Below are 20,279 nucleotides of genomic sequence, written 5' to 3'. Positions count from 1 at the left end.
AAAACATGAAGAAAAGTGCACCAAGGCACGTCACAATGAAACTACTAAAAATCAACAACAATGAAAAAGCTCCTGGGGAGAAAAAACATCATGTGCACAGAAAGGAAGATAAGAATGACTGCTGACTTCTTATTCAAAAGAAGGAAAACCAGAAAACACAGGAAAAAGACCTTTAAAGTGCTAAAAGAAAAACAATCTTGGCGGGCACGGTGGCTCACGCCTGTAATCCCAGCACTTTGGGAGGCAGAGGCGGGCACATCAAGAGGTCAGGTCTATCCTGGTTAACACGGTAAAACCTCGTTTCTACTAAAAATACAAAAACAAAATTAGCCAGGCAGGGTGATGGGCCCCTGTAGTCCCTGCTACTCAGGAGGCTGAGGCGGGAGAATGGCGTGAACCCAGGAGGCAGAGCTTGCAGTGAGCTGAGAAGACATCATGTCACTGCACTCCAGCCTGGGCGACAGAGCAAGACTCCGTCAAAAAAAAAAAAAAAAAAAAAAAAAGGAAAGAAAAACAATCTTTCAACAAAGTTTTCAATATGCAGTAAAAATATGCTTCAAAAATACAGGAAAATAGATATTCTCAAACAAAATCTGAAGGCATTTGTTGCCAGCAGACAAGCACTATAAAAAATTTTTTTAAAGTATTCAAGTGGATAGAAAAAGATACCTAATAAAACTGGATCCACCCAAAATAATAAAGAGCACTAGGAATGGCATAAAATGGATATCTTGTTTTTCCTCATTTAAGAAAATATCTTTAAATAATAACAATCTATTCTGGCAGTTCACAACATAGGTAGAAATAAGATATATGACAATATTCAGACCAGAGACATAAGAGAAGGAATGAAATATACTATTGTAAGGTTCTTAATATTTTTGGGAAAGTGGTATTATATGTGACAACAACGATTAGCTAACACATACATATTACAAGCACTAGAACAATCACAAATAAAATAATAACAACAGGTAATACACCAATAAAAGGGACAAAAAGGAATATTAAAAATACTCACAAAAGACTCACAAAATACTTTTTTTGTGAGTAAAAATACTCACAAAAGAATGGCCAAACCAATCTTTAGCAAAAAGCACAAAGCTGAATGCATCACACTACCTGATTTCAAAATATACTACAAAGCAGTCCAGGCAGAGTGACTCATGCTTATAATCCCAGCACTTTGGGAGGCCAAGGTGGGAGGATAGCTTGAAGCTAGGAGTTCAAAACCAGCGTGGGCAAGAAAGCAAGACACCACCTCTACAAAAAAAAAAAAAAAAAAAAATTAAAGAATTAAAATTTAGCCAAGTGTGGTGGCACACAGCCTATAGTTGCAGCAACTCAGAAGGCTGAGGTGAGAGGTTCGCTTGTGCCCAGGCTACAGTGAGCCATGGTCATGCCACTGCACTCTAGCCTGGGTGACAGGGTGAGACCCTGTTTCTAAAAAGACTTTTAGCAAAATAAAAAGTTTAAAAAACAAAGCAATAATAACCAAAACTGCGTAACACTAGCATAAAAACACAGACCAATGGAACAGAATAAAGAACCTAGAAATCAATCTACCCATTTTACAGTCAATTGATTTTTGACAAAGATGCCAAAAACACAATGTGAAAAGAATAGTAATTTCAATAAGTAGTGCTGGGAAAACTAGACACTCACATGCAAAAAAGTACAATTACATCCTATCTCACAACAAATACAAAACTCAATTCAAAAATGGATTAAAGACTTAATCATAAGTACTGAAACTGCAAAACTACTAGAAGAAAATATAGGAGAAAAGCTCCTTGACACTGGTTGGGCAATGAATTTTTAGATATGACTCCAAAAGCTCAAGTAACAAAAGTAAAAATAGATGAATGGGATTACATCAAGCTAACAAGCTTTTATACAGCCAAGGAAAAAAATCAACAGAATGAGGAGATAAATCTATGAAATGGGAGAAAATATTTTTAAACACACATCTGATAAGGGGTTAATGCCGAAAACACATAAAAATCTTAGTGGCAAGAAAACAACCTGATTTAAAAAAAAAAAAAAAAAAAAGAGTTAACGACCTGAATAGACATTTCTCCAAAGAAAACATACACATGGCTAATGGATGTGGAAAAAATGCTCAACATCACTAATAATCAGGGAAATGCAAATTGAGACCACAGTGAGACATTACCATTCAGGGGTTAGAACAGCTATGAAGAAAAAGACAAAAGATAGCAAGCATTGGTAGGATGTGGAGAAAAGGAAAAACACACCGTTAGTAGGAAGGTAAATAAATATAGCCATTATGGAAAACAATATAGAGGTTTCTGAAAAAATTGAAAATAGAACTACCATATGATCCAGCAATCCCACTTCTGGGTACATATTCAAAGAAAATGAAATCAGTCATGCTGAAGGAATATCTGCACTCCCACCCATGTTTACTGCACCATTGCTCACAACCGCCAAGATTCGGAATAAACCGAGTATCCATCAATGGATGAATGGATAAGAAAAATGTGGCATATATATACAATGGAACAGAAAGAGACAGAGAGAGAGAGAGAGAGAGAGAGAGAGGGGGGGGGGAAGATAGAAAGAAATCTTATCTCTTGGAAAGACATGGAGGAACCTGGAGAACACTATGCTCAATGAAATTAGCCAGGCACAGAAATGCAAACACTGCATGATATCACTTATATGTAGAATTTAAAACCGTTGAATTCATAGAAGCAGTGAGTAAAATGGTGGTTACCAGGGATTGAGAGGGAAGGTGAGGGAGCAGGAGGGTGGACCAGAAAGATGTTGGTCAAAGGATTGAAAATTTCAGTTAAGAAGAACAAGTTCAAGAGATCTATTTACAACATGGTAACTAGAGTTAATAACAATGTACTGTATACTTGAAAATTGCTAAGAAAGTAGATTTTTTTTCCCCCAAGACAGAGTTTCGTTCTTACCCCCAGGCTGGAGTAAAGTGGCGTGATCTCGGCTCACTGCAGCCTCCGGCCCCCGGGTTCAAGTGATTCTCCAACCTCAGCCTCCCGAATAGCTGGGATTACAGGCGCCTGCCACCACACCTGGCTAAGTTTTGTAATTTTAGTAGGGGCAGGGTTTTGCCATGTTGGCCAGGCTCAGTTTGAACTCCTGACCTCAGGCAATCCACCCACCTCAGCCTCCCAAAGTGCTAGGATTACAGGCATGAGCCACCGTGCCTGGCCAAGAGAGCAGATTTTTAAGTGATCTCACCACACATAAATATAAGCATATGAGGTAATACATATGTTAATTAGGTCAATGTAGCCATTTCACAATGTATACATATTTCAAATATGTTGTATACCAAAAATATATACAATATTTGTCAATTTAAATAAAAGTACAGTACAGTCAGATTAAAGATATATGAAAAACAAATAAAAAACCTCAACCAAATAAAAGGCGTGAACAAAGGGAAAAAAAGAAGCAATAACAAATGAGAGAAGTGAGAAACAATTAGCATGATGGTGGAATGAAATATAAAATATTGCAAATTATACTAAATGAAAATGGACTAAATATACTAATTAAAGGGCAGATATTGACAGTTTGTATAAAACCGCAAGAGCTATCGACATGCTGTCCACAAGAAACACACCTTAAACATAAAGACAGAGATATTTATATTTAAATATAAGTTAAAAGAATGGAGAAAGACATACCATGCAAACATTAGTCATAGAAATGCTGGTAGAGCTATTATTAGTATCACATACTGTACACTTCAGCAAAACAAAGAATATTAACAAAGCCAAAGAGAAATATTTTGAAACAATAAAAGGATTAGTTCAGCAAGAAGGCATAGTAACTCTAAATGTTTCTGTACCTCATGAGGAAGCTCCAAAATACATAAAGCAAAAACTGACAAATCGGAAATGAAGAATGGGACTCTCTACAATTATATTTTGGAGACTTCAACATTCGTCTCTCAGATTTGACAAAACAAGTAGACAGAAAAATCAGAAAGGATATAAAAAAAACTTGAACATTATTAACTAGCTTAATTTATTGGACATTTATGGAACATTCAACACAACAACTTCAGAGAACATATTCTTTTCTAATGCCCATAAAAAAATTCATTCAACAAAACAAACCATATTTTGGGGCATAAAACAAGCTTCAATACATTTTTAAAAACTAAAATTAAGAGTACAGTATATTCTCTGACGACACATAATTAAATGGGGAGCCTATAATATGCCTACGTATTTAGAAATGAAATAACCAACTTTTAAATAACCCACAGAGCCTTTCCCCAAAAGGGTTCCTTATATGAACCACAGATGGCCAAAAATAATTTGAGTGACTACTTTCTCAGTTCTCCCAAAAATGTTATATAAGTAGTACCATAATACAACACAAGCACAGGAGAGAACAGAGTGACTAACAGCCTTAGGCATTAGAGATCAATTCTCCAAGGAAACCCCAGTTAAGACAGCCAAAAGAAATCCAAGGGAAATTAGAAAACATTTAGAACTAAATGCTAATAAAAATACAACATATCAACATTTGTAGTATACAGCTAATGCAGTACATAGAGGGAAATTTATAGTGTTTAATATTGGTAGTAGAAAAGAAGAAAGATTACAAATAATAACCTAAGCTTCCACATAACACTAGAAAGAGGGACAAATGGAATTCAAAAAAGGGAAAAAATAAGAGCAGAAATCAATTAAACAAAAAATGGACAAAATAGGCTGGGCGCGGTGGCTCATGCCTGCAATGCCAGCACTTCCGAGGGCGGGCAGATCACCTAAGGTCAGGAGTTCGAGATCAGCATGACCAACATGGCAAAACCCCCTCTCTACTAAAAAATACAAAAATTAGCTGGGCATGGTGGTGTGCACCTATAATCCCAGCTACTCAGGAGGCTGAGACAGGAGAATTACTTGAACCTGGAAGGCGGAGGTTGCACTGAGCCAAGATCGTGCCACTGCACTCCAGCCTGGGTGACAGAACAAGACTCTGGGTCAAAAAAAAAAACAAAAAAAAAAACAAAAGAAGAACAAAATAGAAAATAATCAGTGACATAAAATGAAAATCAACTGAAAATTTATTGAAAAGAGAAAATGTGAATTGCCAGTATGAAGAACAAAAGAGGAAACACTATCACAAATCCTATCATTATTTAAACAGTATAGGACTATTATGAACAACTCTGTCAATTAATTCAACACCACAGACTGAAATCAACAAAGTCCTGCAAATCACAATTTATCAAATCTGTCAGAAAAAAATCTAAATAGCCCTATATCTACTAAAGAAATTCAATGTTTAATTTAAAACCTTCCCAAAAACAAAACCCTAGGAGCAGACAGCTTCACTGGTCAATGCAATCAACCCAAACTTCCAGAAAACAGAAAAGAAGGATATACTCCCGATTTCTTTATGAGGCTTGCATTTCCCTCATGCAAAAAGGATCAAATATATTACAAGAAAAATAAAGACCACTATGCCTTAAAATCCTTAACAAGATATTAGTAAATCAAATGCTGCCATATACAAAAGGAGTCACACACTGTGACCAAGTGGAGTTTATCCCAAGAATACAAAGTTGGTTTAAAATACAAAAGTCAATTAATATAATTCACACAATAACAGGACAGTGGAAAATCACAGGATCACCTAAAAAATGCAGATTAAAGCACCTGACAAAATCCAATACCCTTTGATGATAAAAATTCTTAGCAAACTAGGAATAAAAGGTAACATCCTTGACCAGATAAATGAATCAAGAAAAAACTACAGGTAACAGAATACTTAATGGTGAAAGACTGAATACTTATCTCCCTAAGATCAGAAACAAGGCAAAGAAGTCCATAGTCACCAATTCTATTTAACATTTTATGGAGGCCCTACTTTAGGCAATAAGGTAAAATATTAAACATAAAAGAATTAAAAGGCATAACCATTGGGAGATGAAGGTAGAAACTGACTTTATTTGTACATATGATCCAAATAGACAGAAAATCCTAAGATCTACAAAAAAAAAACAAAAAAAAAAACAAAAAAAAAACCACACACACAACAAAAAAGAACAAATAAAAAAGCCTAGTAAAACTAAGTGAATTTAAGCCCACAAATATCCACTGTATTCCTACAAACAACAAACAATCGCAAAATGAAAAGAATTAGCAGTTACAATAATATCAAAAACCTAAAACACTTAGAAACAAATTTCACGAAATATTTGTAAGACCTGAACAGTGAAAACTATACAACAGTGCTGAGAGAAATTAAAGAAAATATAAATAAAGGAGTGTGTGTGTATATTTGTCATGCTCACTGTGTGGGCCAATGTTATATGAACTACACAAAATACATTTCTAAGTCTTATATGGCCAAGAAGCCGCAAGTTTAGAACCTTTGCTCTAGATGTTCTAAATTTTATTGTTGAAACAGAGAAGACCACCAGAAAACCTAGATTAACACTACATTATTTTTGTCAACCAAATTGCATTTTATTAGCAAATCTTTGGTTTATACTCTGTATAAACAACGTGAAGGCTATATTTTAGGAATGCTGAAAAAGTTATCTACTACATGGAGTATCTCCATTATGAGGGCCCAAAAGAAATTTTTCCTCAGATATCAATTTCAGAAAATATGAGTTCTCCAAATCATCTAGTATACCCATGAAGCTATGGACTACACAATCTCAAAATTCATCAAGTTTCCAAATTTGGCTCTGGTTGCTAGTTAACTGAAACTAAGTTTAATAATTGTATATTACATACATTTTTCTGTACAATCCATTTTCCCTTGGTCTTAATTTACTCATTTTACCTATATATTTTTATTTTTTTAGAGTATATACTGTAAACTACTTCAAATCATTTTGGGGGATGAAGTGTCTTTTACCTAAATACATAGATGACTTTTCTTTTAACTTAAAGAGTCAGAGTCTCTAAAGAATTAACCATATAGTAAAGCACATAATACAGACCATAAAATATTTTAAATGTATATGGTCTCACATTACTTTTACAGAGCACAAAATTGTAGGAGCTAATGAATGTGAAAGGAAGACTATGGTGGGAAAACTCTAGAGAAGAGGTAGGATCTAGGTGGAGCTCTGAATAATGAAGATAAAGAGGGTAGCAGGTAGACAACATGAGCAATAACAGGGTATCAGGATACAACGTAAAGGCAAATGGTTGAGATTAAGTGTTGTAAAGACAAAGTTGAATGGATAGAATGAAGTCATATAATATATAGTTCAAAGCCAAACTGAGCTTTAGTTTGATTCTTAAATGTAAAATAACATAGTAAAACAGGTTATAAATGTTTTGAAATATATAGGAGATACACACTATCATCTCAAACTTTTTGTTTAGTAGTTATTGGAGCCACTACTTTAAGAAATCTAATTGTAGGGCAGGTGTGGTGGCTCATGCCTATAATCTCAGCACTTTGGGAGGCCGAGGCGGGTGGATCACCTATCAGGAGTTTGAGACTAGTCTGGCCAACACGGTGAAACCCCATCTCTACTAAAAATACAAAAATTAGCTGGATGTGGTAGCAGGTGCCTGTAATCCCAGCTACTCGGGAGACTGAGGCAGGAGAATCACTTGAACCCGGAAGGCAGAGGTTGCAGAGGAGCCAAGATCGTGCCATTGTACTCCAGCCTAGGAAACAATAGCGAAACTCTGTTTCAAAAAAAAATATCTAATTGTAAACTTTTACATGCAGAAGGGGTCTTAAGAGAAACTATATGATATAACTTAATTTGAGATTAAAAAACACAGGAATACGGAAAAATGTATAGTATTTCAAATGATATACAAAGCTTATAATCCTTAAAATCCCAACCTACTGACCACCTGGGTTGATTTGAGTTAATGTGAATTACTTTTAGGTCTTCTTTCTGCAATATATACACCTAACCAAAGCCAAGGAGAGTCTAAACACACTCCCAAGGTGTGGGTTGGGCAGAGGGAAAGAAGGTGGCGATTCCTTCACTTACAAGAATAACTCAAAATGAAAAACCAGCATTTACTATGTTCTAAGTCCAATGTTGAGTCACTGAAGATACCAACAACAAAGCTATTCACAGAAAATCAGACTATAACACTAAAAGCTCAAGATAATGAAAAAGGAAATTCATTAAATGTGTAGAAATACTTAAAATCACTGTCAACATAATTCAGCATTTCCATTTACCTAATACTTTCTAAAAGATATATTCTTCCATAATTCATAAAACATTTATGAAATGATCCACCTGCCAAGATTGTTTTTAAAATGATATATGTAGGCCTTAAACTTAACATTCTGGTTGTCTAACAAAAGTTTTCAGAAGAGAGCTTATTTCTATCTAGAGCTATCTCCCTTGACTTTATTTCATGGAGAAAACTAAAAAATAATAGGACAGAGAAACTGAGAAAGATATTAAAAAACAAAAAAACCCAAAATATTTGTGCAGATGTGATAGAAAATCTTAAAAATGAAACTTTCTAATATGTGTGAACATTTAAACCCAGCACATGTTTTTGGAAAATCTTAATTAGTTATTTCCTTATGAAATATAAGAATTTAGGCCAGCACAGTGGCTCATGCCTGTAATACCAGCACTTTGGGAGGCTGAGGCAGGTGAATCACCTAAGTCAGGAGTTCAAGACTAGCCTGGCCAACATTGTGAAACCCTGTCTCTACTAAAAATACAAAAAAAAAAAAAAAAAAAAAAAAATTAGCACAGCGTGGTGGCACGTGCACATAATTCCAGCTATTCAGGAGGCGGAGACAGGAAAATTGCTTGAACCTGGGAGGCGGAGGTTGTAGTGAGTCGAGATCGCACCACTGCACTCCAGCTTGGGTGACAGAGCAAGACTCCGTTTCAGGGAGAAAAAAAAATACATAAATATATATTTTCATATATATATATGAATTTAGAAGCTGAGTGGATAGAATCAAGTCAAGTAATATATAATTCAAAGCCAAATTGAGCTTTAGTTTCTCAAACTTGCTTAAGCATGTCACACAAATATACGTTGGTCTTATGATGACAGTGCATAAATTACAAATGCTCAACATATGACAATGACTACACAAGTGGCAACAGGACAGATTCAAGGTTAGAACCAGGTAAGGATAAACACTAGTTAGATGAATAAGGTCAAGAAGTGACAAGGTCTGTGTGAAATCAAAGAGTTAGGCTGGCAGCAATATTCAAACACTGAGTTCAGGGTAAATATCTGGACAACCTGCAGCAAGCAAAAGAAATCATGATTAAGTAGGCAGTAATATCAAAACTGAGAGAAAGAAGCTAAATGACAAAAGCTCAGGACAGCCAAGAATCCAGATGGCACAGAACACCAAAAACACTTCAACACTGAACTTAACACTATTTCTTACCTCAAACAGTTCCTCAAAATGTTAGGGTGGTGGGAGGATATGGAATTTGATAATGAGAAAGACAGAGATGTACAGATGTTACTGACCTTTCTCTTTCCCAGTGAATACATTATTTGTTCCAAAGATAATATCAAAAATAAATTGTTGCAAAAATATGGTATACATAAATATTGATACTTACATAAACAAAAGAAGGTATGAAGTAAATCTTAAATGACTCAATTTTACCTCTATACTAAGAAATTTGAAACAACTTAGTTTTTAAATAAAGGAAGATCTACATTATCTGAATTTTATTTTTCATTTTCATAGACTATATAAAATAAGAGAAAGAACTTCTCTTGACCAGATGAAAACCAAAGTGATACCTGTGAAAGAAGGGAAGGATAGAAAAGACACTTTATAGCCTTCAAAATAAAAAAAATCAAATTCAACAAATATTTCATGTATCTGTTTCACTTACCACTTATTACTCCACAAGCAAAATGTTTTTCTACTTATTTCTATTAATAGCATATCTTTGCACTCACTACTTCATTCAGGAATCCTCAAACTCCTGACTTTCTGAAATTCTGAATGACTAATCTTGGACTGATAATTTTAAAGCAATATTCAAATTCCCACACAGACTGCCACACGAAGTTTTTCTCCTGCTCTTTAAAATTGCTATATTGTAGTTAAAGGATAGAGTGTCCTACAGGGTGTGTCAAAGAGACTAGAGAAGTTGGTACTACGTGATTAATTAATAAATTTTATAAAACAGTAAAGAATATACTTGAATCAAGCAGACTTGTCTAAATCTTACTTTTACTCCCTTAATGACTGTAAACTTGTAAATTAGGCAATATACTGTAAAACAGCAGTTGTGCAAGTGTGGACCATAGGATCTATGAGAATCTCCAAGACTCTTAGAGGGTCTGTGAGGTCAAAATTATTTTTAAACAACTAAGATGGTTATTTGCCTGTTTCACTGTGTTGACACTTGCACTGATGACACAAAAGCAATAGTGGGTAAACCTGCTAGTTTCTTAACATCAATCAAGGCCATGACACCAATCTTTACTAGCTAGTAGTTATATTCTTCTCTGCATGCACTCACAGTCTTGTATTTAAAAACAACAGAGAAAAAGAAAAACCCAGTTTCCTTCATGAAGCAGTAAAAAACACCATTTTTAAAAATTTTCAATCTTACTGAAAATACTGAGCACTGCCAGGTGCAGTCACTCATGCCTGTAATGCTAGCGCTTTAGGAGGCTGAGACGAGAGGACTGCTTGAGTCAGGAGTTCAAGACCAACCTGGCCAACAGAGTGAGATTTCGTCTCTATAAAAAAAAAAAGAAAGAAAGAAAGACAGAAAAGAAAAAAAAATTTCAATCTTGAGTATTTGACTTTGATATTTTGTGTGACAATACAGAAAGCACTTCCACTACATACCAAAGTACAGTAGCTGTCTCAAGAAAAATACTTGTGCAAATTGCAAATGGTAGCTAACTTTTTTTCATAGAATACCATTTTTTCTTAAGGCATACTTATAATTATTCACTTATTTGGCAGACATTTTCTCAAAAACGAATGGCGTGAGCCTGTCATTTCAAGAAAAACAATTCAAATTATTTTTCATCAATAAAATTCAAACTTTCAAGCAAAATTAGAATTTTGGAGATCTTATATCTGACATGTGACAGGGTCCCAGTTTTTGACTTTTCTGAGAACACTGATGCTGTTAGAAAATGTGATTTTTTTTTCTTTTTTTTTGAGATGGAGTCTTGCTCTGTCACCAGGCTGGAGTGCAGTGGTGCGATCTCAGCTCACTGCAACCTCTGCCTCGCAGGTTCAAGTGATTATTCTGCCTCAGCCTGCCAAGTAGCTGGGACTACAGGAATGTGCCACCACGCCCAGCTAATTTTTGTATTTTTAGTAGAGATGGGGTTTCACTATGTTGGCCAGGATGGTTTTGATCTCTTGACCTGGTGATCCACCCATCTCACCCTCCCAAAGTGCTGGGATACAGGTGTGGGCCATTGCACCTGGCTGAAAATGTGATTTTTAAAAATACTGTAGAATAAAAGAAACCAGTATTTTCATATGACCAATATTATAAAAATCATACATGGTTTTGATAAATTCAAAGTGCACAATAAGCCAGCGAGTTTTAATCTAACAAAGTTCAGAAAGTTCACTGGTAATTGTTTCAGATTCCACATTGCAACCAACCTTTAAGAAACTACCACTTGTGGAGTTTAGGAATGGTTTCAAAAAAGATTATCCACAATTATCTGAAAGCGCTATGAAAGTACTTTTTGTTTTTTTATCCTCATATCAAAGTGACACTAAATTTCTTTAGAGACTTCAACCAAATAATCTATCACAATAGACTGAATATTACAACAGATATGACGGGCATGGTGGCTGGCGCCTGTAGTCCCAGCTACTCAGGAGGCTAAGGCAGAATGGTTAAGCCCAGGAGTTCAAGCCTAAAGTGCATTATGATTGTACCTGTGATTAGCCTAAAGTGCATTATGATTGTACCTGTGAGTAGCCACTGCACTCCAGCCTGGGCAACGTAATGAGACCTCATCTCTAAAATAAAAGTTAAATTAAATTAATAAAGAAGATATGAGAGTCTAGTTATCTTTTATTAGGCCAGATGTTAAAAATATTTATAAAAATGTAAAACAATGCCACTCTCTTACAAGTTTCTTCTTTTGGAAAATAGTTATTTTTTATAAAAGCATGTTAACATGCAATGGTTTATCATTTTTTTAAATGAATAAATATGTAAATGTTTTAAAATTTTCTTTAAACTTTTAATTTTCTTTACACTATAATTTGTAATATGGTAAATATTGATAGATATAACTCTCAGAAACAAAAAACTTTTGAGTTCTCAATAATTTTCAACAGTGAAAAAGAGACCTAAGACCAAAAGAATTTAAAACTATTGCTCTAATAATCCCTGATGCTCAAATTTTCCTATCAAATGGGGGGGGTGACAGCATAAGGATAGAAGATGAGGGTTAAAAAAGGGCTAACGGGCTGGGTGCAGTGGCTCAAGCCTGTAATCCCAGCACTTTGGGAGGCCGAGGTGGGCGGATCACGAGGTCAGGAGATCGAGACCATCCTGGCTAACACGGTGAAACCCCGTTTCTACTAAAAAAAATACAAAAAACTAGCCGGGCGAGGTGGCACATGCTACTCGGGAGGCTAAGGCAGGAGAATGGCGTAAACCCAGGAGGCGGAGCTTGCAGTGAGCTGAGATCTGGCCACTGCACTCCAGCCTGGGCAGCAGAGCGAGACTCCGTTTCAAAAAAAAAAAAAAAAAAAAGGCCTAACAGTTAACGGTTAACTATGTAACTAAGTGCTGTGCTAAATGTTTATGCAGATTACTTCATTTATTCCTTACAAGCTGGGTACCTACCTCCTCACAGAATCATTCAGAGGATTAAATAAAACAATGCTTGTGAGGCACTTGGCACACTCCATCTATGTATACAATTTAAATACTCAATAAAGGGTAGCTAATGTGCCAATTACTGTTGCTACCATAAAACTATGTGCTATCCTACTTATAACACATATCCAACTAGTTAGAGGTCTGATTCCATCCAAGACTAAATTATTAATGGCCAGCATTAATCCAGCCACGCATGAAAGTTATCACCTCATAGACTTTTAACATTTATGAACACCTTGTGAAAAGCCTTTGGTTTGGCAAATTTGGAAGATATATACTAAACCAAACCAACCAATGGTTAACAAGACTTTGTTGCTCATCAATTTTGTAGTGATCAAGTCACTTCGTATCAGAATGAGCTGTTATCAAGTGTCAAAACAAAGGCCTCTCACAATTCAGAACCAGTAAAGGGCCAATGTTGTTGCCTCTATATGTAGATAATACATGATGTAGACCTTTTCTAATTAATGCTCCATAATATGCACTAATTACCATACTATGATGGATCAGTGGGAAACTAGTGGTACACTGGACAACCGTGCCTTTACTTTCATATAAGAGTAATACATTGATTCACATACTTATAGTTATACTACCTTTCCACAAGCTATTTGGAGCCTCCATATTCCACTAAAATATCATTATTCTTTACAGGGATTAACTAACAGAAGTGTATCTTATACTACTTCCCCATTAATTCTCCCAAAATCGGCGTATGAAAGCAATGTTACAACGTCAGCCCCACCCTTACAAGAAAAATTGAACTTTCAAGAGTATCCTTACTGCAAAATATACAGGTTGATCATCCCTAATCTGAAAATTCAAAATCTGAAATGCTCCAAAATCCAAAATTTTTTTTTAAATTTTTACTTTTTTGTAGACATAGGGTCTCACTATGTTGCTTAGGCTGGTCTTGAACTCCTGGGCTCAAGCGATCCTCTCGCTTCAGCCTCCCAAATTGCTGTGATTACAGGCATGAGCCACTGCACCCAGCCAAAGATCTGAAATTTTTTGAGCACTGACATAATGCCACAAGTGAAAAATTCTACATTTGACCTCATGTGACAGATCAGTCAAAACTTTGTTTTCATGCACGAAACTACTAAAAAAAATTGCATAAAACTACCTTCAGACTATGTGTATAAGGTGTATATAAAATATAAGTAAATCACATGTGGGTCCCATCCCCAAGTTATCTTTACGTATACGCAAATAATCCAAAACCTGAAAAAATCCTAAACCCAAACACTTCTGGTGCCGAACATTTTAGATCGGAAATATTCCACCTATAGTAGAAACATGAGTGTGTGAGTGTGTGTGTGTATGTTTGTGTGTATGCATAGTATATGTAAGTATAAATGTGAATATATGTATTGTATGTATGTGTATACACATGCATATGCTGGTTTATAGATAAAAATGAGAACCAGGGGATGTTCTTGTCAGCACCACCTTCATAAATATATATAACAAAAAGATCTGCATAAAAGTGACAACCTAAAGGTGTCCAGATAAAGAAAAATATCTGCTTACTGAAAAATTCAGAATGCATAAGGGATATCTGCTTTTTAAGGCCACTGCTGAAAACATGAGTTTCAAACTATTCAAAAGGAATCCATGAAGTAAAATACTAAAAATATGTATCTATGCATCCTAAATTCAAAACTGTTTAAGATACCAATGGCAGAGACCGGCAGCAGTGGCTTAAGCCATCACCGAGCACTTTGGGAGGTCGAGGCAGGAGGATGACCTGAGATCAGGAGTTCATGACCAGCCTGGCCAACATGGAGAAACCCCATCTCTACTAAAAACACAAAAAAATGCCAGGCATGGTGGCCCATGCCTGTAATCTCAGCTACTGGGGAGGCTGAGACAAGAGAATCGCTTCAACCCCCAGGGGGAGGTTGCAGTGAGGTCACGCCACTGCACTCTAGCCTGGGTGACAGAGCGAGACTCTGTCTCAAAAAAAAAAAAAGGGGGGCCGGGCGCGGTGGCTCAAGCCTGTAATCCCAGCACTTTGGGAGGCCGAGACGGGCGGATCACGAGGTCAGGAGATCGAGACCATCCTGGCTAACACGGTGAAACCCCGTCTCTATTAAAAAATGGAAAAAAACTAGCCGGGCGAGGTGGCGGCGCCTGTAGTCCCAGCTACTCGGGAGGCTGAGGCAGGAGAATGGCGGGAACCCGGGAGGCGGAGCTTGCAGTGAGCTGAGATCCGGCCACTGCACTCCAGCCTGGGCGACAGAGCCAGACTCCCTCTCAAAAAAAAAAAAAAAGATACCAATGACAGGCATTTCTTCTTCGTCTTCCTCTTCTGCACTTCTACCTCAGTGAGACAAAATTAGCTGGACTAACCTCTTTGAATTTCAAGTGCCTTGCACTGAAGGTACTCAATAAATGCAGTGGCTCACGCCTGTAATCCCACACTTTGGGAGGCTGCGGCACGCAGATCACGGGGTCAAGAGATTGAGACCATCCTGGCCAACAGAGTGAAACTCCGTCTCTACTAACAATACAAAAATCAGCTGGGCGTGGTGGTGAGTGCCTGTAGTCCCAGCTACTCGGGAGGCTGAGGCAGGAGAATCGCTTGAACCCAGGAGGCAGAGGTTGCAGTGAGCCAAGATAGAGCCACTGCACTCCAGCCTGGCGACAGAGCAAGACTCCGTCTCAAACAAACAAAAACCACACACACACACACGCACACATACACACACACACACACACACACAAACACACATTTCAATCTGTCCAATATTTCTCAACGTGATCCCAAAACTTCTTGAATGTAAAATATTACTTAGATCAACTCTAATAATTTACATATTTAGCTAAACTTTTCAGTCACTAGACCAACTTAGGTTCTAAGAGTTACTCCAACTTCTCCTAGTAAAAAATGTCACCATCATTAAAATAAATACAAAACTTTAGAAATCTATGAAAGACTTATTGGTATAGTATAGAAATGATGTGCATTGCATATGACAATGTGTTTTACAGAATAAAAGGAAATATAGCATATATCTGTCAAAAAAGTCTACTACATGGACATTTGATATCATTACCAAAAATAATTTTTATGGTAAATAGCAAGTGGATTTCCCTTGTTTGACCTAGAATTCACTATTTACCATTAGTCCACAATCTTGGCAATCAAAAGGAAATGATGCCTTCCTTGAGACTCTTTCAATTTTATTTAAAAAACAAAAACAGCTAAAATAAATACAGAGCAAGAAAAGGTTCCATAATAAACCTACTCAGTTTGCTTAAATCTGACCCTTAATTCAGTTCCAACCTAAAGGGTTCAGCCAAATCCTCAACCCACTGTCCATAGACACAACCTTAGAGAGTTGGAACTTTTGCTTTATATACTACAACCTATAACATCAAGTACACATGAAGCTGGACATCCTGGCTTTAGATGACAAAAGAACAAGAATGGGTATGAGAGTTATTATTACACTTAACAATATAAACATTTTTATTTTCATAAAAATTCCTACTTTCTTAAAGCAAAAATATATCAAATACTATACCCAGAACAAAGTAATCTGAACTTAATCAAAATTAAAGGATGGAAATATCAGTGAAGATTTCTTATTACTAAGACTCCTAAAACTGGTTCAATTATAAATAATAACACTAAATATACAGTAACCAACTTTCCGAAATGATCTCTCAGTTGTTTCACATTTTCATATAAAAAAGTCAACATACAAACCACAGGTTTATCTACACAGTTCTTGGCAATGTAAATTCGAGGTATAAAATTGGAAGATATTTTTCCTCTTATTGATCATTCCAAGTACTACAATCCATTGTTACATATAATTTTACAGGAAAATCATCAAAATTCTAAAATTATAATCATGTCTCAGGACAACATAAACAGAACAAGAAAAGAGATATTTATACGAGCTGTCAGCCCTTTTTCTGCCATCTGTATATGGCTACTTTCCTGGGTATTAGTTCCTTTTACAGAAGGTAGGCAGAAGGAACGGAAATACTTTGATGCCTTTGGTTTGGAGAAGAAAATTACTGTCTAGATTATTTGAATAAATGAAATAGCCAAGACACTCTATTTAATCCCTTACCTTGGACTGTTGAAAAGCAATGATGTAAATGATGTAAGTTGAAATCCACCTTTTCTAATTTTATTATACATTTCAGACGATATTTTACTTAAGATTTTAAAGGTCTAAATATTCAACTTAAATACATGTGGGCATATATAATCAGCAATCAGAGTTTAAAAGGTAAGCCATAGTATTATGAGAAACCATTTGTGCTATGTTCACTAATGATATTGACTTTTTAAAAACTAATATTCAATAAGAGTAACTTTAAAAAGTTTATGATTTGGCCGGGCGCCGTGGCTCAAGCCTGTAATCCCAGCACTTTGGGAGGCTGAGACAGGTGGATCACGAGGTCAGGAGATCGAGAGCATCCTGGCTAACACAGTGAAACCCCGTCTCTACTAAAAAAAAAATACAAAAAACTAGCCGGGCGAGGTGGCGGGCGCCTGTAGCCCCAGCTACTCGGGAGGCTGAGGCAGTAGAATGGCGTGAACCCGGGAGGCGGAGCTTGCAGTGAGCTGAGATCCAGCCACTGCACTCCAGCCTGGGCAACACAGCGAGACTTCGTCTCAAAAAAAAAAAAAAAAAAAAAAAGGTTCATGATTCAAAAGATCAAATTACAAAGACAGGAAAAAGGAGTAACATTTATTCAATGTAATAAGCCCGTATGTTCAATAAATAAAACCACAAAGGTGAAAATTACGGTAATGAACTTCAAGTAGCTCAATATTAGGTACAATAATAAAACTGTCACTGTGGTATACAGATGAACTTCATTATCCATTACTGGACATTTATTCAAGGAGTTATCCCTGCGGGGGGTGGAGGGCTAAAGAATATATTTTTCTGGAAAGCTCATTATGTAATAAATATGTTTACTCACAATATGAGGTGCTTTAGAAAACGGTACACTTATCTGCAAAGTTAGCAAATTTATTCTTTGCACTTTGTATTTTTAGCATTATGTCATGATAAGTACTTATACTTTTGGATAAGGCTCTTTTATTACTACTTAGAAAATGTTACCAAGATTGACAAATATTTAAGTCAAATAATATTTTAAATAAAGAGAAAAAACTACTTTGTATGATAGGATGCAACAGGTACATAGAAACTAAATTAAGATAAATTGAAAATTAGGAAAACTAAAATTGCAGAGGTTGTTTTAATAACTAGTAACATTGAATAAATAAGGTAATATGAAATCTTAACATGATATTAAACAATTTTTAATAGAAATAATAAAAAGCCAGTTGTTCAGGTAGCATTAAAAAAAATATATGCGTAAGGCACAAAACAGTGCTCAAGATTTTCCTCAGAACATAAATAAGACTTCTAAAATCTGTTATATGCTTAAGTTTTAAATAGCTAAGAAAAATTGTCAAATAGATTTATCAAAATCTCTAAAGTACACTTCTTTAAAATCCAAACCAAAAAATTTTTAAAGCAAATTAAAATGTAACACTAGAACTTTGTAATCTAATTAGGCTTGTTTAAACTGAACCACTAAAAAGTCATGTGGCCACTTGTAATTACTAAACTCCCTTGATGAAAGTTTATACTACTATTTCTAAGTAGATAATTTTACCACACATTTTTATTAAACTCACTAATAGTAACAAAGTAAAAAATAAAAAAAAAAGAGAAAAGAATAAAAATTAACCACAATTCAACTTAGACAACAGCTTTTAGGAAAGGGGAAAAAGAGTACGTTGGCAGGTGTCTGCAAGGAGGTAGGTAATACAATGGAATCAGTTTTCATTCTGCAGAACCACCATGAGACTTGCTGCAATGTCAGCTCCAAGCACACACTGAGGGACTCCAGAAAATACTCATTGATCATGCAGCACTTTATAATGCGCATAGGCTTTTTTCTCCTGCTAACCCCGCCTAGCTTCCCTTTGCAGCTTCTTCTCTCAAGTCCTCTCCCCACAGTAAAATAATCTTCCTGAAGAGGTGAAATAGTTAATAAATTATCTCAACAGTCTAAGTATTAGGAATACCACTCACCACCATGAAGCCTCTTTATCTGAATTACCCAGTTTTTATTTAATGAGGAAAAAAAAAGAAAAACCCTACACAATCCCACAGATAAGAATATGAGATCTAAATACCTATACCTATAAATACAAATTTCTGATAGTATACTACACTCAATGCCAAAAGCAATTATAGTTTCACTTTGACATGTATTTCCTTGGACTGATTTATACTCAAATAAGATCTTATAAAATTTTTACAACCAGAAAAGAGAAAATATAATTTAAAATGTTCATGATTCAAATTATAGAAATTTTGTATAGATGGCTCTCTAGCATCAGTGACCTAAATTTCAGGGTTTTAATATTTTTAATGTAATAATTTGTTTTATAATAATCAGTCACATGAAAAATCTAGGACCAGTGTACCAGCTAAATGAAGCAATCAGATTGATATAAACATGCTTAGTTTAAAGCTAAAATAACCAGCTGTTTTTAATAGTTAACTGCAGCAAAGCTTTAGGCTTAGATATGTAAATGAATTCTAAGACATATGATACTAAACCTTACTCAAAGCTGCTTTGCAGACCCCACCTTCTAATGAGTTAATCTAAAGGTCACCACCAGCACAAGGCTTTTTATTAAGTCTGAGTCTCCCCTTTTTCCCTAGCAAATATACATCTACAATTTATGAAACATGAAGTTTAAACAAAATAATTATAGACGTCTATAGTAATCATGTGAACCAGTCTGAAACATTCTCACACGGAATAGGTCTGACCGTGTCTTGCTTTTATGCTCTGCCTCTCTTTGCTCTCTCCTCTAATCTATTCATCTGTAAAATAATTCCGGCAGATAAGATTTCTTTGTTCAGATTTCAACTTTCATTTCACTTACAAACCTAGCCCTACCTCAAGAATGTCTTCTAGAACATATGCTTCCATTTCAGCCGCTGTCTCCACCATGTTTTATCAAACTGCCATGTTTCTTACTGCACTATGATTAGATCATTGCCAGCAGGAACACTCCTCTGTGTCAGCAAGGGAACAGGAAATGGAATGTTCTATTACATGCCTAAAGCAGCTTAGCTGTTCACTAGCCAGGCATCTACCAAAAGAGCAGGGGGTGACTCACTGTGTATTTTTTAAAGATACAGAAGCTCTATTCCAAAGCAAACTTCTGTCAAGTAATTTTAACAGACAAAATAAAGTCTATTATTTTACCACTTCAATTTTTAAAATCCTAAAATTTCAAAAAAGAAATAACAACATATTTTTTAAAAAGCTATTTAACACGTCTGGCTTCCTGGTTGAACAAAAGAGGTTGAAGTGGGTTACGCAGCAATTTATCCTTAGTAAAGCCTTGTAGTGAGATTAATGGCTGTATTAAAGACGC

The 20,279-nt window shown here is 35.7% G+C and overlaps 1 protein-coding gene across 4 annotated transcripts in view; it reads right to left on the bottom strand.

Annotated features, from left to right (window-relative positions):
- The window catches only part of ANKRD17 (ankyrin repeat domain 17), a 183,961-nt gene that overhangs the window by 127,548 nt on the left and 36,134 nt on the right, over positions 1-20,279 (bottom strand). The window contains exon 1 of one of the 4 annotated variants that reach the window (XM_025384930.1): positions 19,796-19,936. The exons of the other annotated variants lie outside the window; for them this stretch is intronic. Coding sequence (XP_025240715.1) covers positions 19,796-19,849 — 54 coding nt within the window. The 5' untranslated portion in view covers positions 19,850-19,936. Of the gene's footprint in view, positions 1-19,795; positions 19,937-20,279 lie in introns of those variants that run through there. 4 annotated transcript variants of the gene reach the window in all.

This window comes from Theropithecus gelada, chromosome 5, assembly GCF_003255815.1.
Source record: "Theropithecus gelada isolate Dixy chromosome 5, Tgel_1.0, whole genome shotgun sequence".
Taxonomy (NCBI): Eukaryota; Metazoa; Chordata; class Mammalia; order Primates; family Cercopithecidae; genus Theropithecus; species Theropithecus gelada.
The sequence above is the reverse complement of the archived record's forward strand: the minus strand, read 5'-3'. Positions and strand labels throughout refer to the sequence as shown.